The 27,527-nt window shown below is 42.7% G+C and overlaps 1 protein-coding gene across 3 annotated transcripts in view; it reads right to left on the bottom strand.

Annotated features, from left to right (window-relative positions):
• Nucleotides 1-27,527, bottom strand: part of MEIS1 (Meis homeobox 1) — a 208,871-nt gene that overhangs the window by 28,310 nt on the left and 153,034 nt on the right. For all 3 annotated transcript variants that reach the window (XM_027663026.1, XM_027663025.1, XM_027663027.1), the window contains exon 8: nucleotides 23,486-23,631. In XM_027663026.1, the coding sequence (XP_027518827.1) occupies nucleotides 23,486-23,631 (146 nt within the window). The remainder of the gene's footprint in view (nucleotides 1-23,485; nucleotides 23,632-27,527) is intronic.

Below are 27,527 nucleotides of genomic sequence, written 5' to 3'. Positions count from 1 at the left end.
CTCTAAATTCTTGCTTTACTCAAACTTGTCGAGGGTCAGCTAAGGTGGCAGCGCAGCCGTTTGGGTCTCTCCCCTTCCCCTACCTTCTCCTGGTCTGCATTTGAACTGTTTACATTAGTGATCAAGTTGATCTACGAGAAATTACATTTTTTTTAAATATCCATAATGCTTTCCTATTGTCTCTCAGCTTTATGAATTAGTTTTACTGTTGCAGTGAATGCTTTTTTTGTCTCCTGACTGCACATTATCAAAGGGACACTTTGTGCCTGCCATTTGCATTACAAAAGCAGTGCATGGTGTAGTCTAAGAACAGAGCTTGAATTTATAGCAGTTGAGTCCTAGATCCTCACACATGCTGGCCTCCTAAAGAATAACGGAGGTTCCTGCACTTGCAAAGTAGCCAAAAAATGGTTGGATCGCTATCCATAAAGTCATAAGACTGCAACCTCCTTTCTTCAACGGCCACCAGCGTGTTGAGAGGGAGTGATAAAGAGAACGCGTGGAGTCCCCTTGCCTATTTTGCAAGCTGCCTGAATCGGTTTATAGACTATCCCTGTGACCTGCTTTATATTCAGGCAAGGCTGTAAAAGTTTGCCAAGTTGAGGTGACCTGCTAGGGAGGGGGGAGAAGAAAAAAAAAATTCAACTCGGAAGCTGCAAACTCGATCCTGTTTATCCCAAGGGACTGGCTTGCACATTGGAGGAAATACTAAACACTGAGAAGGAAGCTGTTTTATTAGAAATGCATCTCTGGGGCTGGGGGGGGGGGGGGTGGAGAAAAAGCCTGTGCAAAGTTTGCACAGCCTTTTCCTTGGCTGAGAGCAGTGAGTCAGCCTGATAATGCTGTTGAAGTGTGAGCTGGCTTTGGCATTTCAAACTCCTCGTTGCTTTTTCAGCGCAGCAAGAAAACACAGTCCATACGACACGGTCATGCTGCAGACAAAGCCAGCCTTTTCCTCTTTCAAAAGAAAATATTTCCTCAACTTATTGTAATAGTTTAATATCCCCGCGGTAAGGTTTTTTTCATAACATTACTGTTAATAAATCCTGGTGCTGCCAGAGTTATTGAACTGCAAACTGTGAAGGCAAAATCAACAGATGAGCTCGGTCTTTTAAAGTAAAAAATGCATCAAAATATGCAATCTGACTGGATGTGCTGCACTGCTATGACTCGCCTTTATCACTGTAGTGAGGCCACACTCCACCTCTTGACTTCTGCATCAGCCCCTTCCTATGACATGGCGCTCTGAGACACTGCCTTACAAAAGGGTTTGCAGGCTGCTTTGGCAACCCTGCCAAAAAATGAGAGGTGAGGAAAGGAGGCAGAATCTGACTCTTCTAAGGCAAACATAGAGTGTAAAAGACAGAGCCAATACCCCAGAAGTTTTAACATTTGAACGTGTGTTCACAGCACAACCTGATTAAACAGGGGCTGGGGTGGTTTTGCAGGCAGGGGGGTGGAGGAGAAGTTTTCTTTGTGGGAGTTTACAAGGAGGGAGAAGAGGTACTGGCAACAGCAACTCTTTTTAATGAAGGAGTTATGCTGGGAGAAAAAAAAAAGCTTCTCTTTTTTCCCATTTGCCCTTTTGTAAATAATTTTCTTGCAAGAGTTGTCTGTGAACAAGTTTTGGCACTCGCTAACATAAATATCCTTTCCAAGGCTGATGGAGAGACATGGTATGGCTTGGGATGCGCTGCCAATACTTCTCTGGTGGCCCCATCAAATTACTCATAATGTGAGCACTCATTAAGGAAAAAAAGTTCAGATCATCCCTTGCACAGGATATTACAGAAGTCAGAAAATGGAAAAACCTTTTAACTCATCTAATCCATCTCCTGGCTGCTACAATATTATTCCTTCCATACCATATATTATTACCCACTGCCTTTTCCAGTTGAGCTTTAGCTAGTCCAAGCAATGGTGCTTCCGCTGTTTCCTTTTGGAGACACTCTGATAGACCTCAGTGTTTGGAGCTTACTCTGGCTCCCACTGGTTTTCAGTTCAAGCTGAGTCTATGCAGACACTCCCACGCCATACCTGGGTAATTGAGTGGAGCTTTTCCCATGTTAAACATTCCTTTAATGCCTGTATGTATGTGCACACAGGAACACAGAGCTTGCACATACACATTAACTTATCTTAATACACTTAAGAAGGGATTTTTTACTCCAGGATCAAGACTATTTGTGCTAACGTGACATGGGTAACACGCTTTCCCATCCTCTGCCCCGGTAAGGCAATAATAATAATTATTATTCATTATTGTTTTTCTATCACAGCCTAAAACTAACCAAGAACAAGGTAATGAAAAGAAAAATTTCATCCAAAAGATCAACACAACTCTCTTCAGTGCAGCACACAGCCAAAAGCTGTGAAATGCTACATACATCCAAGTGACACCAAAGGAACTGAGGAAATGCATCATCTGACTTCCAACCGCCTTAGAGCTTAAATTCACATCCTTGAAACCCAGCTTTTCAGTTAAGCCAACATCTTTATCAGGCAGCTGCGGAAAGGCAGGAAGGCAAACCCCAGCCTTCCCTAGGTGAGCAGCTTTTGGGAAGGAAGAAAAAATATCACCAGCACGCCAAAGGAAATCCCGACTACCTGATAACTCCGTAAAAAGCACTGCTGTTGTTTTTAGAGCCAGCCTAAGACAGATTAGCTCAGGTAAATATCTCCTAACCAGAAGCCTTTTCTCAGCAATAAGTCACTGTCCTTATCTACCTCAAATGACTTTCTAAACAGGTGGGCTCGGAAATAACTCTACAATCTCTGGAAAAGCCAGCACCAGCAGTTGTAATCCCATAGAGTTAAGCCTAAAGCCTTTATTTGTGCTTTTTGCTCTCTTTCCCAGGCTGCCTTCGGTACATCAGGAGCTCCCTCTGTAAGTGAGGGATAAAAACACTCCCCTACGTCTCCATCCCCTACCTTACACACTTGTGTGATCAGGTTGGTGGAGGGTTACTGTATTCAGCCAGGTCCCTAATATGAACCACAGTACTTTGGATGGAGCAGGAGCTTTAGGCAGATTTCCCAAGGTGGTAGCACCCTTAGGAGCAGCCACCAAGCAATTTGGGAAGCCTTCTGCCAGGAGCTCGGCCACCTTTTTTCACGGAGGACCAAGCAGTCATGCAAAGAGAGTTCAAGGCAACCAACACACTGAGGTGCCCATCTCCAGCACCAAGATGAGGGGAGTTACATTCTATTCTGTGTTTTCTATTTGGAAAAAAAAAAAAGAAAACAAGAAAACTACCACTGAGGAAGGAAATGAAAAGATAAAGCTGCTATTTTGCAATGCTGCTTTGTTGGCATGGAAAGTCCTTGAACAGATGCCCCATCCACCATTAAATATTCACAACATATCCTTGTAAAAGAATAAAGCCCACTCAACTTATAAGCAAAACCACGTGTTCCTCATAAAAAAAAAAAAAGGGAAGAAAAAAAAAAAGATGCATTTAAAGATCTGGGAAGGAAAGAAAAAGGAAATGAGGAGGGAAAAGAAAAAAAGAAAAAAAAAGAAGCCAGGAAAACACCGTTGTTCTCCGAAGAAGCAGAGACTCTTGGAAGTAGCACACATTCTCCGGCGTTAATTTTCCCACTTAAATTACAGTGATGCTGTAGCCTCATCTCATTAGAGATCATTGTCCCCAGTAGACAGTTGTGTTTATGGGGGATTCTTGCTGTTCCACACCTGCTGCTCAGGTTGCTACGTGATAAAGCCTGCATACAAACAGCAGTCTTGAGGTTGCTGGACTGCAACTGATGAGCCCAGGCTAATTCAGGGGTGATTATGTAGTTTACTGGACCACTAAACCTCTTTAAGCTTGTAATTACTGCCTATTTGAGTAAAGAACATTCAAAAGCAATTCACTGCATCATGCCTGCCACAGCTGGAAGCAGGCTGCCAGCAGTCTGCGGGGACATTAAAATCTACAGGGACTGGGATTCGAGCACAGCTCGTAGGCACCGACAACGGCGGCGCAGCCAAGTGCGTTCACATTCCATCTCACCTTTTCTGACCAGGCGTGCTATTAAAGGTGCAGTGAAAACTATAGAAAAGCCATAAAGATGACAAATAACGGGACGTAATTGAAAGAACTGCATTTTAATGACTCTCCCCCTCTTCCCTCTCCCCTTACATGGGCTAAAAAAAATTAAGCCTTTTTGTCGTGACGAGGGAAAGAAAAGGCCTTTTGCAAAAGGGGAAATGCACTGCATACATGTGTTTCTGTTTTGACGTTGGGGGTTTTCCTCATGTTTCAAAGATTTAGAAACAGTAAGTCCTTCTACCTATTTGGCAGAAATGATAATGCAGAGGCATCTTAATCCTGAATCTTCATTAAATCCTCCTCACTGAGACTTCATGAAACCCTTTAAGGGTATCTCCAGCCCTGGAACACATACAAACCCACTCTTGCCACTGCATCACTTGCAAGCACTGGGAAATGCCCCCAGTCACCACTCTGCAAAAGAACTCCACCCTGCCCAGCACCACAAGAGTCAGACACAGGTCCTTACTATCAAGACGAGGTTTGGGGGTTTTTTTAATAATAAATAAAGATCTCTCTGATTCTATTTTCTTTTTGAGCTCTGACCCACTCTAGCCCTCCTTTTCAAGTCTGCCCCTGCCCCTCTCCATGGGCAGGAAGCTATTAAAAAAGGCGCCTTAGTTTTTCGCATAATTAGGGGTTTTGGGAAGGGAGTCTGGGGGAAGAAGAGCAGATCAAATGGGACCTATGACACAGGCAGAAAGGTTGGTAATAGGGATTTTTACAAGCGAGTAAACAAAGGTCCAGAGAGGATTGCTCCAGCAGAGCCAGAGAACAGCACTGGTGAAATGAAGGGATGTTGCCAATATCAGCACTTGAGTCCCACCACAGTGTTGGCATCACTGGGAGCTCCAACAAGGTGTCAGTGCCTGTCCATGGGGCTCCAATTGAAGAGCCGGGTCCTGAGAGCCCTCTCATCCTCCAGCCACTCCAAAACACTATCTCCCTGCTATTAGACTGTGTGAGGTCCACAGCAATGGCCTAACGAGCCGCCTGATTAACTAACTGCATGAAATGGGCTTTAAAGCCTCGCAGGACATTTGGAGATGCAGAATTCATCAGTGTCATTTCCCTGCCCTGCTAATAACTGCCACAGCTGCCTGGGAGAATGGGGTGTGGGAAAAGGCAAAAATAAACAAGGAAAATAAAATAAACCATTGCTATCAATACAATTAACCCTGTACTGAAGTAAATTTAAGAGATGAGGTCTCTTTCTCTCCTCATCTAATAAATTGCCTTGTTTTAAAAAACATGGACATGCCATCTGTAGTATTAATCTCACTATAAATCTAGAAAGGGAAAGGGGAAAAAAAAATCCACGCATGCATGAGCATGCCACTGTGAACAAACATCAGCTTTTAAAGGAGAATGTAAAAGCACTCAGGAAGTTTATTCTTAAAAAGCATGTAAATTCCCAGTCACAACAATCCTCCAACTAACCCCATCCAAGCTCCAAAGAGCCACAGGCTTGTGTGTTATCCAGCCATCACTCTTATTAATATTCATTAGGCAGGTCTACTTGCATTTTCATAAGCTGCAAAGGTGGCAAAAGAAACAATCAGAATTCTTTAACACACAGGCATTATCAATTCAACATCTGCCAAAGAAGAGTGCATACAGATCTGAGGTTGAAATTCAAATGCAATTTACCTGGGCTAGAGCTGGGCTTCACTTTCCATCACGCAGCCAGCTATTTCAGGCAGTCTCCTTTTATCCCTCCCACCTTTTACATCTCCTTAAGTTCATTCTCCATTATTTTTACCTTTAAAATGAGAGCTCCTCACAAATTCCCTCCTTCATTCCTTAGGTCTAATGAGTTCCCTTCTGCTAAAATAACCCAAGTTCAGCGTGATCGCATATATGAATAACACAGCCAAGTTTTAACTCAGTAAACTTGACTAAGCAATTCTGCTTTCTGGCTAGAGAATTCATTTATCTACACCCGTTTAGTGTGTGAAATCCCTTTGACTGGTTTCAGGGTAGGGGCCCATACAGAAATCCACTTTCTGACCAGACTAGGCTTAAAATTTAACTCTTGAGAGATGAATTAAGAAGTCTCCAAAAGAAAGCGAGTGCTCTAATTAATTATGTACCCTCCTTACCACAGAAACCCGTCTGATAATGCTAAACAATTTCAGAATAAACCAAACATATGTTCCCAGGACGATATTTATGTGTGCAAGGATGTGCAACAAAAAAGTGTGATTTAGATTTCCTAAGAGCTGGGAAAAAAGCACATCACAATTCTCTGCCAAATCTCCAGATTCAACCATAAATTAAGATGCATATGCCCACAAGTTGACTATGTATTAATTCCTGTCCTTATAAAAACATCATTAAAAAGGCTTGGACCAGGATGTGATTCTTGCCTCTTCTCCACCAATTTCACTTGGCTTTCAAAAGCCTCTAAAGACCTAACTCTATTTTCTCTCACATAGGGCTGGAGGAACCAAATGTTGCATTTCAGTGGGAATATTCATGGAGTGAAGCACTTCCCAGGGGCCTGGTCTTGGCTGCCACTGGGGGAATGAGCTCTGACATGGGAAACCTGTCCTCACCTGGGTAACTTTAGATATGGAAATCAGCTGTAGCAAACATGGCCAAAGCCTGGGTTGCCTGAAGGATATATTCCAAAAACCCAAATAGAGTCAGCTACAAGCAGCCAGTGCCCACTCCATCCCCAGCCTGAGTATCCTCTTCATCCTCTGTTGCCTGGTCTCCTTCAAGATCTGAACACATCAAGCACCACACACAGGCAGTTGCCTCCACCATATAAGAGACAAACCACATATTTGGAAGCAAAAGCATTGAGACGGCATGCCACTTTCAGCACATTTATGATGTGACTCCCATTAACAATTTGCAAGAATAATAACAAGATTTAATCAATTAATCTTTTCAATACCAAGCTCAAAAATCCCCCTCTGCTTTCCCCTCCTTTCGGAACAAAACTCATTTCTTTCAGAAAGACCTAAATGAAAGCATTTAAAGACCAAAAAAATGTCATCACTAACAAGTTACAAAGTAAGAAAGAGCAACCAGGCACATTTGATCTTGTTCTATACACAAGCCTTTCTAAGATGACTGCTCCAATTAAAAAAAAAAAAAGTTGAATTTATCATTTTGATTATAAGAAATTATGAACTTGACTATTATATGCATATATTTTGTTTAATGGCTTCGTTTATTTTAATAACAAAGAGAAACTAGATCTTTACAGATGAAAGCTTTATTTCATGGCTTCAGTGCAACTGGGATTTTTAAAATCTGTGATGTTAACCAAAATGTGATAATGGATGTTCTCAAGGGCCCTATTTTGTAGCATTTTTACGCAGAGTCAAACTGTACGCGAGACATTACAAACATGATGTTTAGCCCTATTTTAAGAAAGTAGAACTGACTCCAGTGTCAGAGGCCCCTGTAATTGTTTTCCATCTGCTTCTCACGCCTCTGAACAGTTACTTGTGCAGAGAAGTCTGGCTGTAGAAATGCTGTGACAAAGGCATTAGCTCACCAAAGATTTGTTATGAAATTATATTGAAAGGCACCATTTGTGGGATTTTGGCTGGGAGGAGACAGGAGTGATTGCAATGTAACTACTTTATCTACAGCAAGCTGCCTCAAAAGGTCTGTTGACATGCAGAAGAAGAGAGACACAAAAAACATGTTAAAAAAAAAAGACGCCAATTCTGCTACCGTTTTTATGTCATTTAATTCCTAAGACAGAGATAATCAGAAACACCTCATCAAACTTGATCATGCTCTCAATCCTTCTGAAGAACTTCTCATCTATTCCACTTCCTTTTATTTTCACGTTAGTAGATTGAAAACATTCTCTCCAGACAACGGCGGCGCTCATGCGTGTGCAGCATTAAGGATGCTCCTCTTTAATACCTTTTATACACACACATAAATCTTCATCCACGCAGAGGTGTGTGGACACCTATGGGGGTCGATGTAGTCTTGCAAATCATGCCCTCCACCCCCAAAAGCAGGGACCCAACCACTGTTTTTGTTGGGAAGGCAGCCCAAGATGGCAGCTCATGATTAATGGTTGTATCATCCCTGGCTCGGTGGCAGCGAGGCCCCGGGTCTAATCTGCCAAACATACCCTTCGTCTGTGGCCGATCAGCAGATGTAAGCACATAGGCCCTGTCAGCTTGACATATCATTCCTACGACAATGTCAACGAGTATTAATGTTCAATTATCTGTCCTAGAAATAACCCTCGCCTTTACGCATTGTGTAACTGGGCGCGTGGCACTGCGGTAAATCCGAACGACAAGGGCAGAGATGCCCGCGCTCACCCGCTCGCTGTGAGTTGGCTTCCCAACATCGGCATGACATTGCCTCGCGGTAGCGCGCGGACGCCTTCCCCCTCCTTCCTCTCCCTGGTTATGGTTTGTTGGGGTTTTTCTGCTTTTTTTTTTTAAGGAAGGCATGTAGCAAAGACCCCAAAGACCTTCCTCCTTGTCTTCGCATGTTGTATGTTGGCCATCAGCACGCCGAGATATGTTTGGAAAAGGTGTCTTTTGATTTCACACCCATGCAGAACCACAAGGAGTTTGCTTGTTTGCTTTCATGGAGGGCCAGAAGCTGCCCATCACCTGGCAGCCTCTCTTTATGTCCCCTGCTTGGGTATACATATGTATCATTTACCATCAAGCACAAATGTCAACAGTGTCTTCTTCCAGGGCTGCATCAAGATCAATTCAACTGCAGGGCTGGAGCAATTTGGCCAAATAAAACATTACAGATTCCCTTTGTTAAAGCAGTTTAAAATAAGGCCCCCATAGGAGAGATGATCTGAAGAACAAACTCGAGTTCATTCCTGGTATCTTCTTTTTTTTTTTTTTTTTTTTTACTACTGTTCAAATATTAAAATTATCGATCAGGCTAAATTCAAATAGGACTCCTAGAGCAAAAAACTTACCAAGTTTTTTTTTTTCTTAAATCAGCATTACAGGCAAATTACCGCTTGTTCGAATAGTCTGTCACAGAGTTTGCATAATTTCTTTTTTTGTTGTTGTTACTATGGCACAGCTTCCTTGAACTAACATTCAAAGGTTATCGGCTCTAAGTTATGCTTGCTAAGTCTTCTTATACAACTCACAATCAGAGGGAGGGAGTGGGAGGAAGCAGTGTGATAACCAGTGCCAGCTTTGAGATAAAGTCCTCCACCTAATCTCTGTTTATTTAGACAACCATCTAACCGCAGCACCGGGTGTAAAAACAAACCAGGTGTATGGCTAAGGGAATTTCTCCTTTCTTATCATGACTGCATTATATTTTTGGGCAAAGGGAAGCAGAGTTTTTTTTCTTTTTTTTAAGGTAACTTTGAAAATTTAAATAAGCCCAAAGTCTGAGGGTTTCATGTTTGGATTCTCTTGGCTGGGTGGGCTTCTTTGCTTTGTTTTGTAGGGAGGGGAGATGATGGTAACAAAGCACATTCCATTCCGTGCTTTTGTATTTCTTAAGGTTTTGGAGAAAAGGGTTTTGCCATATCACACTTACAAAATTAAGATCCTGCTATGAATCATTTCCCACCAGAGGCAATTTGGGATATTTAGAATAAATATAAATATCATGGAGCAAACTGAGTAGTGTATTTCACCCTAAGGAGCTAACAGAGGGTTGGGTGCCCAGCACACCTCCGCAGCACCAGGGCTGAAGCTGCTTTTCCAGGGCTGAAGCTTCTTTTCCAAGCCAGGTGCCAAAATAGAAAAGCTCTTGCAGGTCAGGCCATGAGAAGCAGCATTGTAAGATACCTGGCTGAAAGATAACTGAGCCTCCCTCCAGCTTCAGCAACAATATTAAATAGTGGTAGGGACCTTGCATGTCGGCTGATGGTTCTATTTCTCCTGCCATATGAGCCCAAAGTTGCGTCCATATTCAAACTCAGTTTCCCCTCTTTTTCCCCCCTTTGATAATTCACCTCACCGTTTACTCAATCATTTTACGTAGGGGGAAGTGATGAATATTGCTGAGTGCCAGTTTTTTCGGTGCAAGATGAATAACCCCAAGGAGCAACTTACACCGAGTCCCAGGCTCCTGTCAGCCCTATAATTGATGATGTTTTCACTGTAAGGGGTGGGGACTGGGACACATTAAGGCTCAATAGGGGAAGTAAATGGAGTGAATTGACTCAGCAACTCTGCCTTTTACCACAGCTTCTAATAAGGATAAACTGATTACTGCCAAATGTACTTTAACATCACAGGGAAGGGGGGGGTGAAATAAATCGATCTGCTCAAAGGAAATAAATGCCATACCAGAAGTTTTTTTAAAAGTGAACTTTTACATTCAGAAGAGTAGAAGCACGTTTCAGCATTATGCTGCTGCTTCTTTCCAAGTTGCTATTTTCCACTAAACCAAAAATGAATTTGCAGCCTTAAAATGCGCCCTAAAGATGAACGCAGCAAAACGATCTCTATAAAGCCAACTTATCATTTTTGTAATCTCACTCTCAAATGACTCCGATAACAAAGAGGTGCATGGCAATGCTCACAGTGTATTTCAAATGCTGACTTTATGTCAGCATCTTTTTACAGCGATCCAGAGACCGGATGCTGCGCTTCTGCGCCAGGCGGTGGGGAAGGCAAGCAGGCGGCAGCCCAAGTTGCCAGGGGTGACTATGGAGCTGACAACCCCGGGACCCAGCAAAACCCGCCCTGACTGATGGCTTCTGGGTTCCTGCTGACCTTTGATCCTTTCTGGTTTGGTCGGGAACAAAAGAGCCTGTTCACCAGGGCCCCTCACACGAATATTTAACAAAAGCGGTCCTTGCCTATATGCTGATTAATATGTTTGCCTTACATGCGGCAGGAGGAGGACCATGGCCATCCCCTGACGCTGTGCAGGTAAGCACCAGCTTACCTAGCTTGTGTGTCACACAAAATAAATCAAGGAAATTCACCACAAGGCACACAAAGATGAATAAAACAGGTAAAGACAATTTTTGCCACCGCTGCAAGAAGTTGCCGAGGCTGGCGACGGCGCCAGGAGCGACATCCCTGCGGACCCAAAAACCTGTGGAGAGTTTCTGTCATGAGAGATTTGATGCTGCTCTGACACTGAGGGCCATCAGCAGCTCGAACATGCTGTTGCAAAGATGCTGTCGGCTACGGCAACCATGGAGGATGCTGTCCAACCCTCCGCAGCAACTTTCATCACCGCATATTGTCACCATAGCAATGAAGCTGAATGCGGGCAAATGACAAGGGTCTGTCATCACTCAGCCCTGGCCTGACAGCCCTCAGCACCAGTCACTCTCATCCAGCCTCAGTACACAAATGGGTTCTCAATGGGCCCAAAAGTAATAATCTGCCCCTCCACAATGTCATCGTTTCACTGGCACTCCAGTAGCAGTGTGCAGCCCTTATACCCCATGGAGATGGCTCTGTTTCATTCCCCAGCGAGTTTTCGTGCTTTAGGGAAAAGGAAAAGTGAGAAAAAGTGGAGCCAGAAGGGAGCCAGTGGTAATCAAACATCAAATATCAGAGATAACCGAGGAAAAAAGAACAAAAAAAAAAAAAGGAAAAAAATCTGTTGCACAAATGGAAGTAAAACATGAAAATTAATATTTGGAAGGAAAACTACAACACTTTCCATGTAATGGCTTCAGCAAGGAATAGCAGTGTTACTGTGAAAGTCTAAAGCTCCCTTCTAATATTAAACATGGTAGTTGTATATAAAATGCATCCGTTGCTCCCTTCACAGAAACAGGTGTTTGGGGTGAAGTCAGGATAACTGGCAAGGTACGCCGGGCTGTCACCGACAGCGAGCATGGCCAACACGCCACTCTGCCTTCATGCCAACACCAAAATCAGGGTCCCAGCTATTTTCACGCTCTTCCTGCCAGAGATGCCACAAAGAGACAATTAACTTGGTCTACTTCCCTGCTGCCTGCGTGGAAGTACAGCAAGAAATGACAGAAATCAGAGATGGCAAACACTATCTCATCTAGAGCTCGTCTGCCTGCTTGGATTAATCAGAACACCTCTATTTCAGGAGAATTTCTGTGTGGGGTCAGTTTTTACTCATCCTGCCCATGCAAACTGGCCCCCTTCCAATCGTGGCACGTGGGGAAGATGGTGAGAAGGTTCTGCCTTGGTGGTTACCTTACTTAGCTGCTCTTGAGCACGCACTTCGGATTTTACTTTGTGTTTAGTCACACAGAATAACCCAATTTAACAGCGACCCTATGTTATCAAGCCAGCCCTCTCACCATTTTGAAAGCTGCCTTTTAATGATATTTAATTTAGGCTCGCTTATATGCTACATTTGCCAGTGAACACATTGGCTGCGTGGCTCTTATTTAACACGATCACCATACAACACGCTCGCCCATCCACAGCAGCCTTGGAAAGACAATTCACTGCCTGAACATTTTTTAAACCTGATTTACCGTTCCAGAGAAACAACTCCGCAACTAATCTTCCAGGACAAATGTAATGCCGAAAAGCAACTAAACTGAAACATATAAATTCCATATATACTTAAAAATATTATTGTCTGTAATTTAATATAACAATATTTCTAGGCCTATAACCTTGCACGCAGAGGCAATTTCCCAAGCATTAATACTTAAATGGGTCATATGCACCACATCTGTCATTCTGTCCTGAAGTCTATGAGGCACAACCAAGACTCTGCAAGCCTATTGATTTTTCTAGCATTTGCTTTAATTTACTTAACCATTGAGAAATCCATCAGTACATAAAGGGCAACTGTCCATTACTGCCTCATTTGCAGACATTCTTTCCCCTCATTTTTTTTTGTTTTGGTAAATATTTCTCCTTAAATCGCTGTGTGTTTACAGTGTAAAAATGAATCCGGAAAGTGCTCACACCTGTTTCTGTTCAGTAACTGCTGCACTGAGGTATATGCAATGTGCTTAAAGATAGAATAAATATCTAGACATTATTACATCTGTGTGCAAAGGGTGGTAAATTAGATCCTAATTACATTAACAGGGATTCTGCCTCCCAGCTTAAATTTTACATGAGCACTCTGTAAAAATCCAAAAGCTCTGCTGTGGTTTCTTTACGAGCTGGTGATTACAGCTACTTCCTATGCGGTCACTAAATATTCTGTTTACAAATAAATGAAGAAGCTTTGAGCCAACTTGCCAGGGTAATAATCCGTGTTTTTTATTTTTTTTCCCCCAGCAAACCTTTACCACATAAGCATGGCAACAATCAGAAGCCCTGGCTTCATCTAATTACTCTATCACATAATTTCACAAATTGCCTTTTCACTGGGGAGCCAAGTGCAAAACACGCTCACAGTGGGATTTCAGGCAGCAGCTTTCATTTACTACTCATTTCTTGTTAAATTAAACACAAAAACACCAGTTGTGTGAAAGAAGTCAAAAAGAATGCTTGCAAATGAGCCAGACAAGTGTATCTTATATTTATACCATTTGCACAAAATAGCTCATTGGCAAGCTGGATTTTTAATGGCACCATTATCATCTTTAACCCTTTTAAAGCCTGGCATGGGGCTGGTAACTGGATCATCCCGACCAAACTCAAGGCAGTGAAATGGCACCAGGCAGTGCATCAGCCTTATCCTTTTGTTAATAACTGGGGAGAGAGAAAACATGCCCTGACTTTGCCTCCACGTAACCCCTCTGGCTTACTGGAGGTTTAGCAGGGAATGTCTCAGGACAGAATTCATTCCATGAATTTCTGGGTATTACACCCACCTAATACAAGGGAGGGATAGTCCTACAAATAAATCAAGTGGGATTTGTAAGCACAATTACTATTTAACCCAGGACATCCCTTTGAGGTGTGAGGTACCAGCAAGACTCAGGGGCAGAGGGACTGGGAGGACCAGACCCCTGCTAATTATCTGAGTGCTAACAAGGCAGGATTGCAAGCTGCCACCAAGGAACACAAATTGTTTTGAAAATAATTGCAGCCAGTGTACTATCGCTGGTGGAAGTGAACCAGGGGTTACACCACTCTAAGATGACATTTTGTACATCAACAAGTACAAAACCAAAACACGACCATCAGTAATTAAAGCTGCTCCTTTTGTAGCACCAGAGCCAGTAGGTCAGGTACCATTTTACATCAGAAACCAGCCTCGATGGCTGCAGATTTGCCAACATTATTTGCACAGGGAGGAAAAAAAAACATTAGCAGCAGCTGTCTGTGTGCCTCCACATCGAAAATCCTATTCATACAGACAGGTGGAGTAATTTAAAAGCCAATGTGGTGCAATTTTGATGCAAGCAATGCCACTGTTTACTAAAACGCCACCATTGCCTCTGTTTATGAAAACATTACTAAAATTGCATTTTATTCATAAGAGTCCTAAGGTTTAGGTTATTACCAGTTTCAGAATTATTCTGACCCTAACCGCAGCTTACAGCTCTCTGGGGTTTACAACCTGCTGCACTGATGGATCCATACTCAGGTTTCAACAATGAAATCAAGGGTTTATCCTCCTTGCTATTCCCACACAAGCCCAGTGCAATTCCTGGATCAGCACAAAGTCCATGGCAAATAAGCAGAGTTCTGGCAATGAATCTATTAACTAGACAGATTATCTAATATGGCATTTACCTTTCCAAAAATATCATTAGCAACCCCAAAAGGCTCTGACTGATGTGAATAAGGATGGTCTAGGAAGAAGAGTTTCACTTCAAAGCTGACTTTAGAGCAATCAACAGAGCAAGCCACCCAAGGCAGAGTCCCACCATTCTCCCTCTGAGTTCAAAGTCCTTGGAAAACATATTCATATCAAGAGCAGCTCCTTGGTTTTACTAATGTGATTCAAATGACCACTTCAGTGCCACTAACATGACTACCTTGCTTTTTGCATCACTGGGACAGAGCACCGTCATGAGAATGAGGGTTTTTTGTGTGAAGGGGTTTTTTAAAAAATACTTCCTTTGGAAGTTTAATGCTGCACAGGTCAGGTTACAAAAGGTCAACCAGTAGCCAAGTAAAGAATATTCATGCTACACCTAAAGTCTAAGAAGTATTTTCTGGGCAGAAGTTTCTGGTTCATAAAGCAAAAGATGAAGTGGTAAGTCTCCTAGACCTTGCCTTATTAAAATGATGGCCCACCACTGAAGTGAAACGAGCACTCTACTAAATACTCTGGGTCTAAATCAGGCAATGATGCAAAAGGCAAGGTAAATTAGATAACTACATATTAACTTAAACTCTTTTCTGCCTACTTACCTTCTCTCTACACATATATTTAGCACTGCTGTAGCTTACAGGTTGAGAAACTAGAAGTACAATAATGACTCTTATCAATAAGATCAGATTGGTTGGACTTGATCTTAAAGATCTTTTCCCACCTTAACGACTCTATGAATACATTTGTCCCATGAATAATGACTCTATGAATATTGAAAACTGGATTTTCAGCTGAGCATTTTGGGGGAAAGGGTGACATTACCCATGGAAAATTTTAACTTACACCAATAAAAAAAAGTTTTCTGTGGGTAATTTTGATGGGCAGACAGTAAACATAAGTAGTCAATATTAAAAATTAGGGCCTCTTGTATATATGCTACAAGTAAAAACATGTAAGCTATAGCAGTGCAGATTCTTTGTAGCTGAAGGTAAATATGGGAAAAGGGAAACAAAACTTTTTTAAAATGGGTAAAAGACCAACTTGCTTCTCATGCCTGCCCTGGAACAACAAACAGGCTATATTCACCACAATGTCACTGCTTTGGTTCGTCCAGACAAGGGTTAAGTTCATGCAAACAGATGTAGGATACTCTATGCCAGAGCAAGGGAATGCATCTTACACAACTTGATGTACTACTTCCAAATGTGACCCTATTTGAAAGGCAGCTTATCTTACACCACAGATTAACACATCTCATCAGATATGCGCCCAACTGGTTTGGTGCCTCATATTTTGGCACTTTACCTGATCTGATTAAGTCATTTGCTAGCACACTGGCATGCTGCGAAACTCTTTCAAGAGTTAGATTTCCAGTAAAAAATTAACACTGGCACTTATATACATAAGCATATCTGAGAATCAACATAAGCTCTTTTGTAGCAACTGTGTTAGAGTACAAGCTAAACAAACATCTAATAATGAAGAACCAAGCCCATTAATTTATCCTCATTTCCTGCTCACCCACTGCTTGCCAAGATACTGTTGTTGCCTTTAGTGTACTTCATATTGCAAATTATTTGCCAAAATATTTCCACAGATACTTCCAGATTTACAAATTGGTGGTCAGACTTTTTCCCTTCCCCTCTCTCCACTTTCCAAAAGTGATACTTGAATTTTGTACATTTGCTTTGACTGCAGAAACACAGTGCAGAAAGACGTACATTTGCAGAAAGACGTACATTTGCTTTGACTGCAGAAAGACCTAACACATTGCTGTGCCTTGACTGGAGAAGGCTAATTTCAAAAAGGAAGCTGCACACACAAAATATCACAGCTGCAAATATAAAAAGAAAGGAGAGGGTGGAGAAGAAAGCAAAGCATCTACTGCTGACTTAAAAATTCTTATTACCGCAAACATTCTTGCTGGTAAACTCATTTCCGAGAATATTTATGCAAACAAAAGGAGTTCTAGTGCAACCAGAGCAAGTGTAATTTAACATCTGAATTAATGTTTATCATGCTTCAATTTTTCAGTATTCCCTCACTTCTACTCAGATGTGAAATTCTGCCAGTGTGTAAATACTAATGTGTTTCAGCAGCTTCCAAATAATTCAAATTCTTTCATGTGCTGGTGGTTTCCACATGGGTAAAACAGTGCCTCCAAACTGGGGGAAACTGGGAAAAAGGTACGATAGCCCTTTGGGAATAGGTACTCTCTTTAAAATCTACCCCAGGTTGTTGGTTACCTTCTGATTTCAACCAAAATACTTCCCTGGACCACTGCCATTCCCAGGACCAGTGAGGAGCCCGGGATGGGATGTCACACACCACATAGTTTAAGACACAACGGCTGTCTTCAACAGAAATGGGAGTGAACCATAGATATGAAAAAAACCAGATGCTGTAACTACACCACACTTCTGAATGTGAGAAGAGCCTAAGTAAATAACCTGTTTTCCCTTGTCTAAAGCACCCTATATTTTTTCCTTTCTGATCTAAACCCAAAGGTTTGTAGCACAGCTCAGCGCTGACAACTTAAATCATCTACAAGACAGCCTGAGATCTCAGTGCATGAGACGTGTGCCTTCCAAGAAATCATGAAACTGGAGTGACAGCAGCATTGCCAAGGGTATCTCCCAAAAAAACAATAGGCAAATTTCCCTCATGCTAGAAAATAGATCAATGCTTGGAGGCTGGACAGCAGGTCAAAGCCACAAATTTGAGGAATATTAAAGAAATTGCTGAAGATTTTGACAGTCACCGTCCTCCATCAAAATCTGTGAGGTCTGAAGGGTTAAGAAGTTAATTTAAACACAGTTACCAAATCCTGTTTGTACTTCTTTTCTGGAGCTCTCAACTCAATAGACAGAGCCTCACAATAATTACCTTTCCCATTTTCTACAATTGGAGATGACTCTCACAGCACCTCCAGCAGCAGAAGGGAGCAGAGGACCCTGCTTGTGGTTACTTGTACCAACCTGTGTTGGATGCTTTTGCTGGATGCTTCCCACTGCCGGGAGCAGGAAGAGCCCTGGCTCCCACCTTCCCAGTCAAGGGAATGGCGGTGCAGGAGTGACCCAAGGCAAGCTAAAAAGCCTGGCTTTTCCCAGGAATTTGGGACAGCTGGCACTAAGAAGTCTTGCAGATGTGGAAGAAAGCTTTTTACAGCCTTGCCCACAATAAAATCAAGTGAAAGAGGAGACTTGCGTATTTGGGATAAAGCGGGGGGACACCCCCCGCCCATTCTGAGTCCAATACATGGAAATATGACCCCTCTTACGCAGATGAGCTCCAGGAGCCCTCTGGCATTTTGCAGAGCAAGTATCAGTTGGTGCACGATGAAAACTCATTGTAATTTACACTTTTTGGTGGTGGGGGAGGGAGGGGCAAGGGGAGTTATTTTGTTTTATGCCTCCAAACCTCTCAAGAGTAGGACAAGAAAACCTGGGTTTAGCCAATTATTTTCCTCTTCTTACGTTTTCAGCACCCTAGTTTTGTACACACCTACCCTTTCACTATACTCCTTTCCAAAACCAGATAAGCACCCCGCATGGGAGTAGGGGCAGGGAGCCAAATTAACCCCATGTTCCTCTCAAGGCAAATTATCAAAACCATGGAGGGATGAGAAAAGACATGAGATCCACTTATTTAACTTTAAAAAGTTGCTAGTCAGTAAAATATTCATACATAAAGAAAAGCTATAGAATTAAGAAGTATAATATAATTTTTTTGTCACAATAACATCCTTGAAGCGATGGGGACTATTTTTCTCAGCTAGATTAGGATATAAAGTATCTCCTTCAAATATCTCCTTCCAAAAAATCTTTTATACAAATAACAGCTTCACTAAATAGTTGCATATTGCTTATTTTCTTGTTTATTACCATGGTATCAAGCAACCAATAAAGGTTAAAAATCCAGTTACATATAGAAAAAAATCCTTTCACTTTAAAGTCAACAATTTTCAACCACGTCTTTTAGTTTCTGCTCAGTGTCCCATTTCAGTGAGATTTAACCTCTTAAGGAAATTGTTTTAAAAGCAGTTAAAAATAATGATTAAATTATGGGATTTACATGAAAGAAATCCTCGGCCCATTCATTTTTTTTTAAATCATGGTAATTTGTTTTTTAAAAGGTGTTTGAAGTCCTTGAATCTACCTCTTGGCACCATTAAAAAAGAGTAGTTTATAATCCCCTAATGTGCTTAAATAAAGCCTTCAATAGTTTAAATTGTTATTAAACATCTTTTGGGATTATAATTTTATGGCTTTTTTTGCCTGATTAGATGATGAACGTGAAGATCATCAAATACTCATCATATAACAAACCAATTACATCGTATAATCCCCAAAATGAGGTTTGAATACCAACATTTTAAATTAAGTTGGATTTAAAGGATGCAGAGAATTGACAATGAGGAAAAAAAACCACTTGAAACAACACCCCTTAAACTCCCTTCTTCTAGTTTTTAACAAAAAGGAATTTATACCAATTCCAAATACCAATTTATACCAAAAAACTGGGACTAAAGCATACAATGGGTTGAAGCAGAAACTAATTCTGTTGCCACAATTAAATTTACATATTTAATTGTAAGCAAGATTATTTTTTTCTTCCCCTTCCCTCTCTCCAAGGTTTTCCCTTATTTCACAATTCTTGCTGAGGGTGAGGGTCTCCTCACATTACAGTGAGGAGATCTGCTTGAAAAATGGGGGGAAGAAATGATCCCTGAATATTAAATGATCAAAGAAATAATTTTTAAAAATTGTTTAAAAAGTCTAAAAGGCCCATGAAACATTGTTGGGCTGCAACATACCCTGAAATTATCCTTACAGTGACTTTCTGAAGGCCAGAGCCAGCACAGAACTGGTTTGCCCCGGTCCTTCCTCCAGCCCCTGCCATGGTATTTGATGTTCATCTGAAGCCACTCCACAAGCCTCTCCTCAATTCTGACTCCCTGTTAACAGTTCAGGAATGTCCTCACCTCTTCAAATTATTAGAAGTTTTTTCTTCTTCTCTTTTTTTTCCCTTTAATCCACATAGTAACCAGGCTGCCTTCTCAAATTTATAGCAAAATCCTAAAAATAGATTTCATAAACCTCCAAATTTACCAGTTGTTGTCATAGTCTACCAGCAAAAATTTCAACAAGCTCCACAACTACATTTTGCCCATCTAAGAGCCAACCTGAGCAGCTCTTCCAACCCACATGCCCAATCAAAATTAAGTCAGAATAGCAAACAGTTAAAAAAAACCCCAAACCTGCACAGTCCTAAGTGTGAGTCTGCTCAGCACTTTTGCAATTGTTTTAGTTGTTGTTGTTCCAAGAGGAAAAAAAAATTAAAAAGGCAATTTGGATGAATTTATTCCCTATATTGCTTCAGAGCATACTGCCTGCATCCGCAGAGGACAGCGCTTGCCTACCCTTTGGGTATATGTCAACTTAGTTCTGCACATCAGTCAAAACATTTGGGGGGGCTGGAGCCTGACACCGAGAGGGAACTGCTGCCCAAACATTTCAACATCCGGAGAGAAAAAAAAAAAAAAAGGATTTCCTCCCAAGTGAGAAACAAGAACTAGGGGACAAACCTTCGGAAATGAAGTCAGTACACAAAGGAAGACTTAATACTCTTGGAGATGGAATAACTGCATAGAAGGAACTAAACCAACCTATACACTTTTGAAAGATTACATTTGTCCAACACTTATTTTAAGTCTTTCCAACCAGTAATCATTAGTATGACAGACACAGCAATTACTGTCTATTTTGTTTAATTCCATGCTGCTGATGTGTATTAATATTACAATTGTGAGGGGAAAAAAAACCATTTGCTCCTGAAAAGGAGGGCTCCCAACTAACACCTCAATTAGGAAGCACCAGTGGTCAGGGGGATGCTGGATTTTGCACTTAACTGCTGCTCATTTCTTCCCTACCATTTTTCAGGTGGCAAAGTGAAGGCAGGTAAAGCACAGGGGCCTGCCCTGGCATATCCCCTGCCTGAATAGAACCACCTCCCTGTCTTTCCTCACCTCCTCCCACTTCAGGGAGGACCTTGTGTTCACCCTATGAAAGACCAAATCCACCGATAAATAAATAGATGGATGGATAAATAAATAAATAAATGATGTGGGATTTCTAGCTTCCTTGGAATGACCTCCTTCCTGCAGCAAGGAAACCAGCTGGGGATACCACCATACCACCGTGCAGGGTTTTAAGAGCAGTCATGAAAGTCAAGTGCCCTTATAAATGTCTCTCCCCCACGCTACTCCTCAGCTCCGATTGGAGACATTATTAGGGCCTGAGGTTTTTTTGGGTTTTTTTTGCAGAGAGGACAGCACCCCAAGCAGCCTGTACACACTCTGCATTGCTCTAGCACTAGGAAGAGCCTACAGTGTTCTCCAGAAGTGTTTTAATTTGAGGAAACTGGCCAAGATCCCACCTAGAGTCTGTCTCAAGGCCCTACCTGAAGAAGATTGGACTGGATAAACCAGTTCTGTTTTACTGAATTGATGAGAGAACCCTGGATCTACCATGCTGCCAGGAGAGGAGAAAGCTGCCTTGCAATAAAAACCACCTGCTTCACCTGGCTGGGCTAGATCTGCACAGGGGATGGTGGATTTTTAAAGCAAGCTTTAGCTCAGTGCTGCAAGGTAGAAAATGCAGCAGCTTCATTGCATAGGTTCTGGGGGGAATGGCTCTTCCCATATTCACGTCTTCCAGAAGAAGAGACCATCTTACAAGCAAATGTTCAGACGTTGTCTCCCAGGAGCTGCAAGGAGCCTTTCAGCAAGTTCTACAGGCACTCTCCTCTTCTGCACACTATTACCTCACAGGAGAAGAGTGAAAAGCCACTGGAACCCTACAACTAACCCAGATGAAACAGTGAGGGGGTCCATTCTCTGGTCCTGAGACATGGGTGAAACTAGCTGCAGGGTCAGGTCAAGCCCATGGAGTTAAATGCTCAACACAGGGTGGTTCCTGCCACACGGGTTTTTTGGAGACACCCTGTAGCCTTCTGCCTTCCCAGGAATGGGCATGGAAGGGGGTAGCTGGTCCAGTCTAAGAGCATGCTGAAGACTGCTCGAGCAGTTTACCAGGATAGACTCTCACATTCCTGTGCTTGGGTCTGGGTGATGTTTTATTTACCAGCACAAACACAGCAACAGGACACTCTCAGGAAAAATATTTATACTACTTAATTTGCAATTCCTCACTGGAAACTAAAGGGACTGACATGCAGCTCAGCGTTCCCTGGTGTGCCTTGTCCTGGCTGCAGAGTTTCCAGGGCATCTCCTCAATCCAAAACCTAAACCAGGTGTGCCAGGCTGGTTGTTGTTGGCACAGCATCCCTGGACTGTTCAGAGGTGGATGTCCTTTACCTCACATCTACCTGCAGAGAGAAGCCAGGCATCAGCCCACCTCAAAATGGGGAGCTGCCAACACGCAAAGGGACCTCAGCCTTTGGAAGTGATGGCACTAAACGCGCCAGGCAGGGATAAGGAGCGGGCAAAGCTGGGGCACGACGGACATGGAGTCTGCCAGAGAGAGAGATTAACTTGGAGATATCCGAGGCCCCCTCTGGCCTCGGAGGAGTAATGCTCCAACATGAAGGTTCATTCATAGCAACCCAGGACCGCACGGGACAGGATTCCCTGCCTGATCCCCGTGCTGACAAGAGTCATGGCAGGTATCTGGTTTCTTGGCTCAGCTGGGGACGGAGGGGTGATGTGCATGAGAGCTTCCTCCAACTTTACAGCTATACTCTTGGCAGAGCTCCCACCAGGGCTGGGCAAGCCGGTCAGCTTCTAGTTTCATCCCGACCCTAACTACAGGCAGAGGAGAAAGTCAACCACTGGAATTAGAGGGAAGAGCCATTCTTCACTACTACCAGCAGACCCTCAGTACCTCTCTCCTGACCCTTATCCTCCTGGCATAGAAAGGCTGAGACAGAAAACCTGAGGCTGAAAGCTCACATCCCCACAGTGGATAAAAGCATAGTGACAGATCACAATTTGATGAAAAAGGAGAATGGCATTAGAAACACTTTTCTAAATGCTAACATTAGAAGGTGTGGTACACAATATAAAGCTTTGAAAGCAGCTCCAGCATCCAGCTTAACCCCACACACCTGTCCAGAGCTTTGATTTCAAATCCCAGGAATAAAAAAACAAAACCATACAGTAGCTGTGGTAACAAAAATAGCTGCGCATCCCCCCACCACTTTCTAACATTAAATACGGGGGTAACTTACACTCTGGGAATGAGAATGTCTCAAAGAAAAAAATTACACTTTGCTATTAAACCAGATACATTCAGACCTTTCATCATGAAGCTTCTGATGATCTCTGACAAACATCTGAATATGGTCTTTGTTTGCTTTTGGCTTTGTTTTTTAATCTCCCCAATTGTTTTCTGCAGCTCTCTGGAGCACAGAACCAGGGGCCGAATGCTGCTCTGTGCTCCAGAGCAGCGATTCCCACATCAGCTGAGTGGAGCTGCAAAGCAGGACAGGTCTGCGGGGTTATATTCATATAAGCTTTAAGTAGAAATCACATTTCGCAGTGATGTCCTGTTAACAACTGCGTCTCAAACAAACAAACAAAAAATATCTAAAAACAACACACACACACACACAAAAAACCCCAAACCATCAAAACATACGCTCTGTGCTCTTCCCCTGGCATCTAGCAAATGAGGCAACAACAGCTCTGCCCAGAACAGTTCCTCAGCTGCCTGTCAGCAACATCATACGTATTTTTTGCTTTCTACGACTACTACAACTATGACATTATCCATGTTTTATTTTGCATATGTGATCTAGAGTTCACTTACTGTTAGATGCTGGAACAGCCATGCCCTCATGATATTTGTGGCTACTTTGGGAAAGATGCCACGCTTTTTATGTCGCTTTTTGTCCTTATCTGGATCATCATCATCACCTGTGCTGGGGGAAGCTACACTGTTGTCCAAGCCGTCACCTGTAAATATAGTGAATCAAATTTTGACTTATGCTACCTTTATATACTTCAGCCGAAGCCTGGCTTTGGGTATAAACTGCATGAATATTTAAATGAGGTATAAATTCTTTAACACCGTAATTCACCAGGGGTTGAGGGGATGGGGGAGGGAGGGAGAGACATGGGGAGAGGGAGGGTCTCAGAACTGTGTCGGCCCCATTCTGGTTTATCCTGAAGGACAGTGTGGCCATTTTTGCCATGGTAACCCAAAACAAAAAAGTGCTTAAAAATTGTAAAAAACTTGCAAGCATCCAGCTTGCAAAGGTGGAAACGGTGGGTTTTCTTCACACTAGGTCACTTCCCAAAGATTCATCCCAATCAGCTACTTTGGCCGAGCTGACAATCAGGAAAGTGGTGTTCTGGGATGGGGATCATGACATGTATGAAGCTGGGTGGCTCGTCCCGCTCTGGGATGTGAAAAGCAGGGTGAATGCAGCTCTCTTGCTGCATCATATTCTCTCCACAAATTTGGAAATAACCAGACGACTGGGGCATCACTTATACTAAGTCTTTTACAGATGTCTGACGTCCCCTGACTCTTTGATGGGAGGTGGGCAGCTAACTGGCCTCCCCTCTTCCCAGTCCCAGCCAAAAGAAACTCATAGTGGGATAAGCAAGCACCAATTTGACATACACCATTAGGAATTAACACCCTGCTTTGTGCCAGCATGCCATATCCATAATAGGTGTCTGCTCCTGTTAAACAATAACTGATCCAGAATGAATTTCCTTAATGCAGAGAAGGTCGCAGACAGTTCTCAACACATTACCAACATGTCTAGGGGAGGATGTCACTGCATAGCAGCCACCTTGGGTCTGGGTTGATGGGTTAGTGACCAAAGGAAAACAAAAGTTGCAGTGCCTGGCCAGTTTGCATGCAATTTTTGTTTCAAACCCTGGACACAGTTCATAAACAAGCCCACAGAGCAAGTAAGTCTTTGCATTCACTGCATGTGGACTGAATGGTGTATCCTGACTTCCAAGGACACTGTATTTGTAGCAACATGGAGTTGTGATGTTATTAGGCAAGTGTTTTTTACACCCCTGGGCAAGAATGATCAAGAAAGCCATCTGAATTGGGCTGAGAACAAACTATCTCCATTAGGGACAAAAATAAAATATGTTTTTAAAAAAAGGGATGCAGACTGTCAAAACTGTGATTTGTTAAACAGCTTTCAGCACCAAAAAATAAAAGCTATTATTAGTGCTATATTTTTAGCATGTTACTGACCGTGGCAAATTTATAATTGTCCTTATGACTTGGCCTGTGTCTTTAATGAATTGGTAACCTTGTGTAGTTACAGAAACAAACAAGATTTTTATGAAGAAATTAGATATCCGACAAATTCTTTGAAAGCCCAGTATGTAAAAAAGGGCTTTTATACAGAGAAGCAATTCACCATATAAAATAATAATTCATAAAAGAAACATGAGCAAAGGAAACAACTCAACAGCATTTAAAATTCCACGGGCTAATCCACTTTCTGTCTGCGAGAGGCAAACAAGGAAAAGAAAAGTATTACGCATTCATTGATTAAAAATGAAAAGCTTCTAACCTAATGACACTGCCTTTCACCACCTCCCTGCCATCGTCCACCCACCCTCTCCCCCCACCCCATTTTTTTAAAAATACACTCATTTCAAACCCCCTTCAGATTAATTTAGCAGGCATTGCCTCATGCCTGACGGGAGGAGGACTCATTGATAATTTATGGAAATATCTACTATAATCCAAGGGAGATGACTTTTTTTCCAGCTTTGTGCATCAATAGATAATCAAGGCCTTCAAGCAGCCTTAGCTTCCCATTACCTCGGGCAAGAGAATTCCTGAAAGCATGCCTCCAGGGCACCTGAATTATATCCTCCATTAGGGGAGGAAAAGCTTTCTGCATTCCACCTATAACACTCCCCAGAACCTTTCCTGTTTATTTCTGCTGTATGAAAGCAGAAGCATTAGGAACAGGATTTTTTAAGTGAAGACTTATGTAGATACAATGGAGAAACCTTTCAAGCGCGAGCCAGATCACCTCCTTCAATCCCGGGCAGTGACCTATCCCAAATAAAAGGTTTCTGTTACATCATTAGCTCAAGCCAAAAACAGCCTTGGCTTAATGCACAGTTTGTTCTTCCTACTGTTTTTAGGCAAATACTGCTACTTTACTCCCATCTGGGAGGGAAATTACACTGCTGGGCTGTAATCTAAGACAAGATTTTCATTGGAAGCAAATGCTTTCAATCCAGTGTAAATACTGGTGTATGTTCAGAAAAGCCTAAAACAATAAACCCTGGCCTCGACCGACACAAGTTAGAGAAAGTGAAAAGCAGGGAGAGAATAAGAGAGCGCCCAGCTATCCTTGGAGCAAATGCTTCAGTAGACTTCTGTAAATTGTTTAACCTCTTCCACTTTTTTTAAATGGAAAATTGATCCCGTAAAGACTGAAACCACAGAGAGAACTCTAAATGGTCAATTGTGGATTTTAGTATTTCCATCTACTTTGCAACTCGATACACTCACCTCTGTGAGGTCTCCAGAGATTCTCCCCCCCCCCCTTTTTTCCCCCCCCCCTCTTTTCCTCCTTTTAAAGATTACTAAACAAACTTGAAGCACCCCTGACCAGCCACACGGTAGCAGCTACGAACTGCATTTGTAAAATGTCGGTGGCGACTCTGTTCCTGAAGTTGACTTCTCCTGCTGCCAAATGAAGGCGAACTGAAAAGGTGGAAATAATCATAGAAATGATGCTAGTCCATAAACAAGCTTACAGCCTCATTAGTATAGCGGGAGGCTCCGCTGGGTGATTTATGCTTGTTTTGCTGATGCCATGAGGAAATGCCATAGGGCAACTTTAGCCAGCTGCTAATGGTTTCTGACAGCTTCTTAGCAACTAGTGCAAGCAACGCCGTGGCGTTTGCTAGTGACAGAAACCGAAAATGTCATATTATCTGCCCATGTGTCACGAAGTCCGTGTGGCAATTAACTAGTAGGCCAGTGACTGAGGGACCACAGGCTCTTCAGAATGGCCCATGGCTATTTGGGGTCAAAGCGGGCGCACTGCTCGCCTTTACGCTGCACATATGCATGTGTGTATGTGCCGTCCCCACCGTGCTCCCTCCGCCCCGCTCGCCAAGGAGTTTGGTCCATGCGGATCCTTTGTCCACGGAGAAACTCCATCCCGCTTTCTCTTTAGGCATGGAGTGACATTATCAGAGGAATTGCAAGTAATCTGTCTTGATATGATGGTTGAAAATGGCACTTTAATTGGCAATACCTGATTCCCTGGTTTTGAGTGCTGGATCTGAAGGTGCTAGCTGTTTTTCTGCTCGCTCGCAAATTAGTCTAAAAGGATTTAAGATCACTGAAGCAGACTCGTTGCCTGTCAAATTGCTGGGAGCACAGCAACTCTGCACAGCAACTAGACGCTGTTTTAAAAAAAAAAAAAAAACACAAACAAAAAAAAAACCAAAACCGGAGCCTGTAAGGAGCAGAAGGAGAGCCCGGACTCCGCACGCCCGCTCCCTGGCGAGCAAGACCAGGTGCTATATGTCAAACTGTCAAACCTTTCAGCGTGGCCGTTTGCCCTTTCAAATAATATTTAAGAATTGTTTTTACACAATTTTTTATAGGCCATGGTCTAGTGAAAGAGGCCAACCAACAAAGAAGGGAATTTGTACTACAATTCGTCCATGCACGATTCCTTGCCAGACCTGGGCCAGTCCCCATGGAGCGAGGTAGGTGACCTGTGGCAGCTCCCTGGCTGTTGGGGAGCTCCGATTTCAAACGCCCTCGACTCTGGCGTCCCAGAGTTGCCTATTTAAGCACACCCAGGCATTTAGGCCTTGCTATCTTGTTCCTTTCA

This window comes from Corapipo altera, unplaced genomic scaffold (assembly GCF_003945725.1).
Source record: "Corapipo altera isolate COAL_440 unplaced genomic scaffold, ASM394572v1 94, whole genome shotgun sequence".
Classification (NCBI taxonomy): domain Eukaryota; kingdom Metazoa; phylum Chordata; class Aves; order Passeriformes; family Pipridae; genus Corapipo; species Corapipo altera.
The sequence above is the reverse complement of the archived record's forward strand: the minus strand, read 5'-3'. Positions and strand labels throughout refer to the sequence as shown.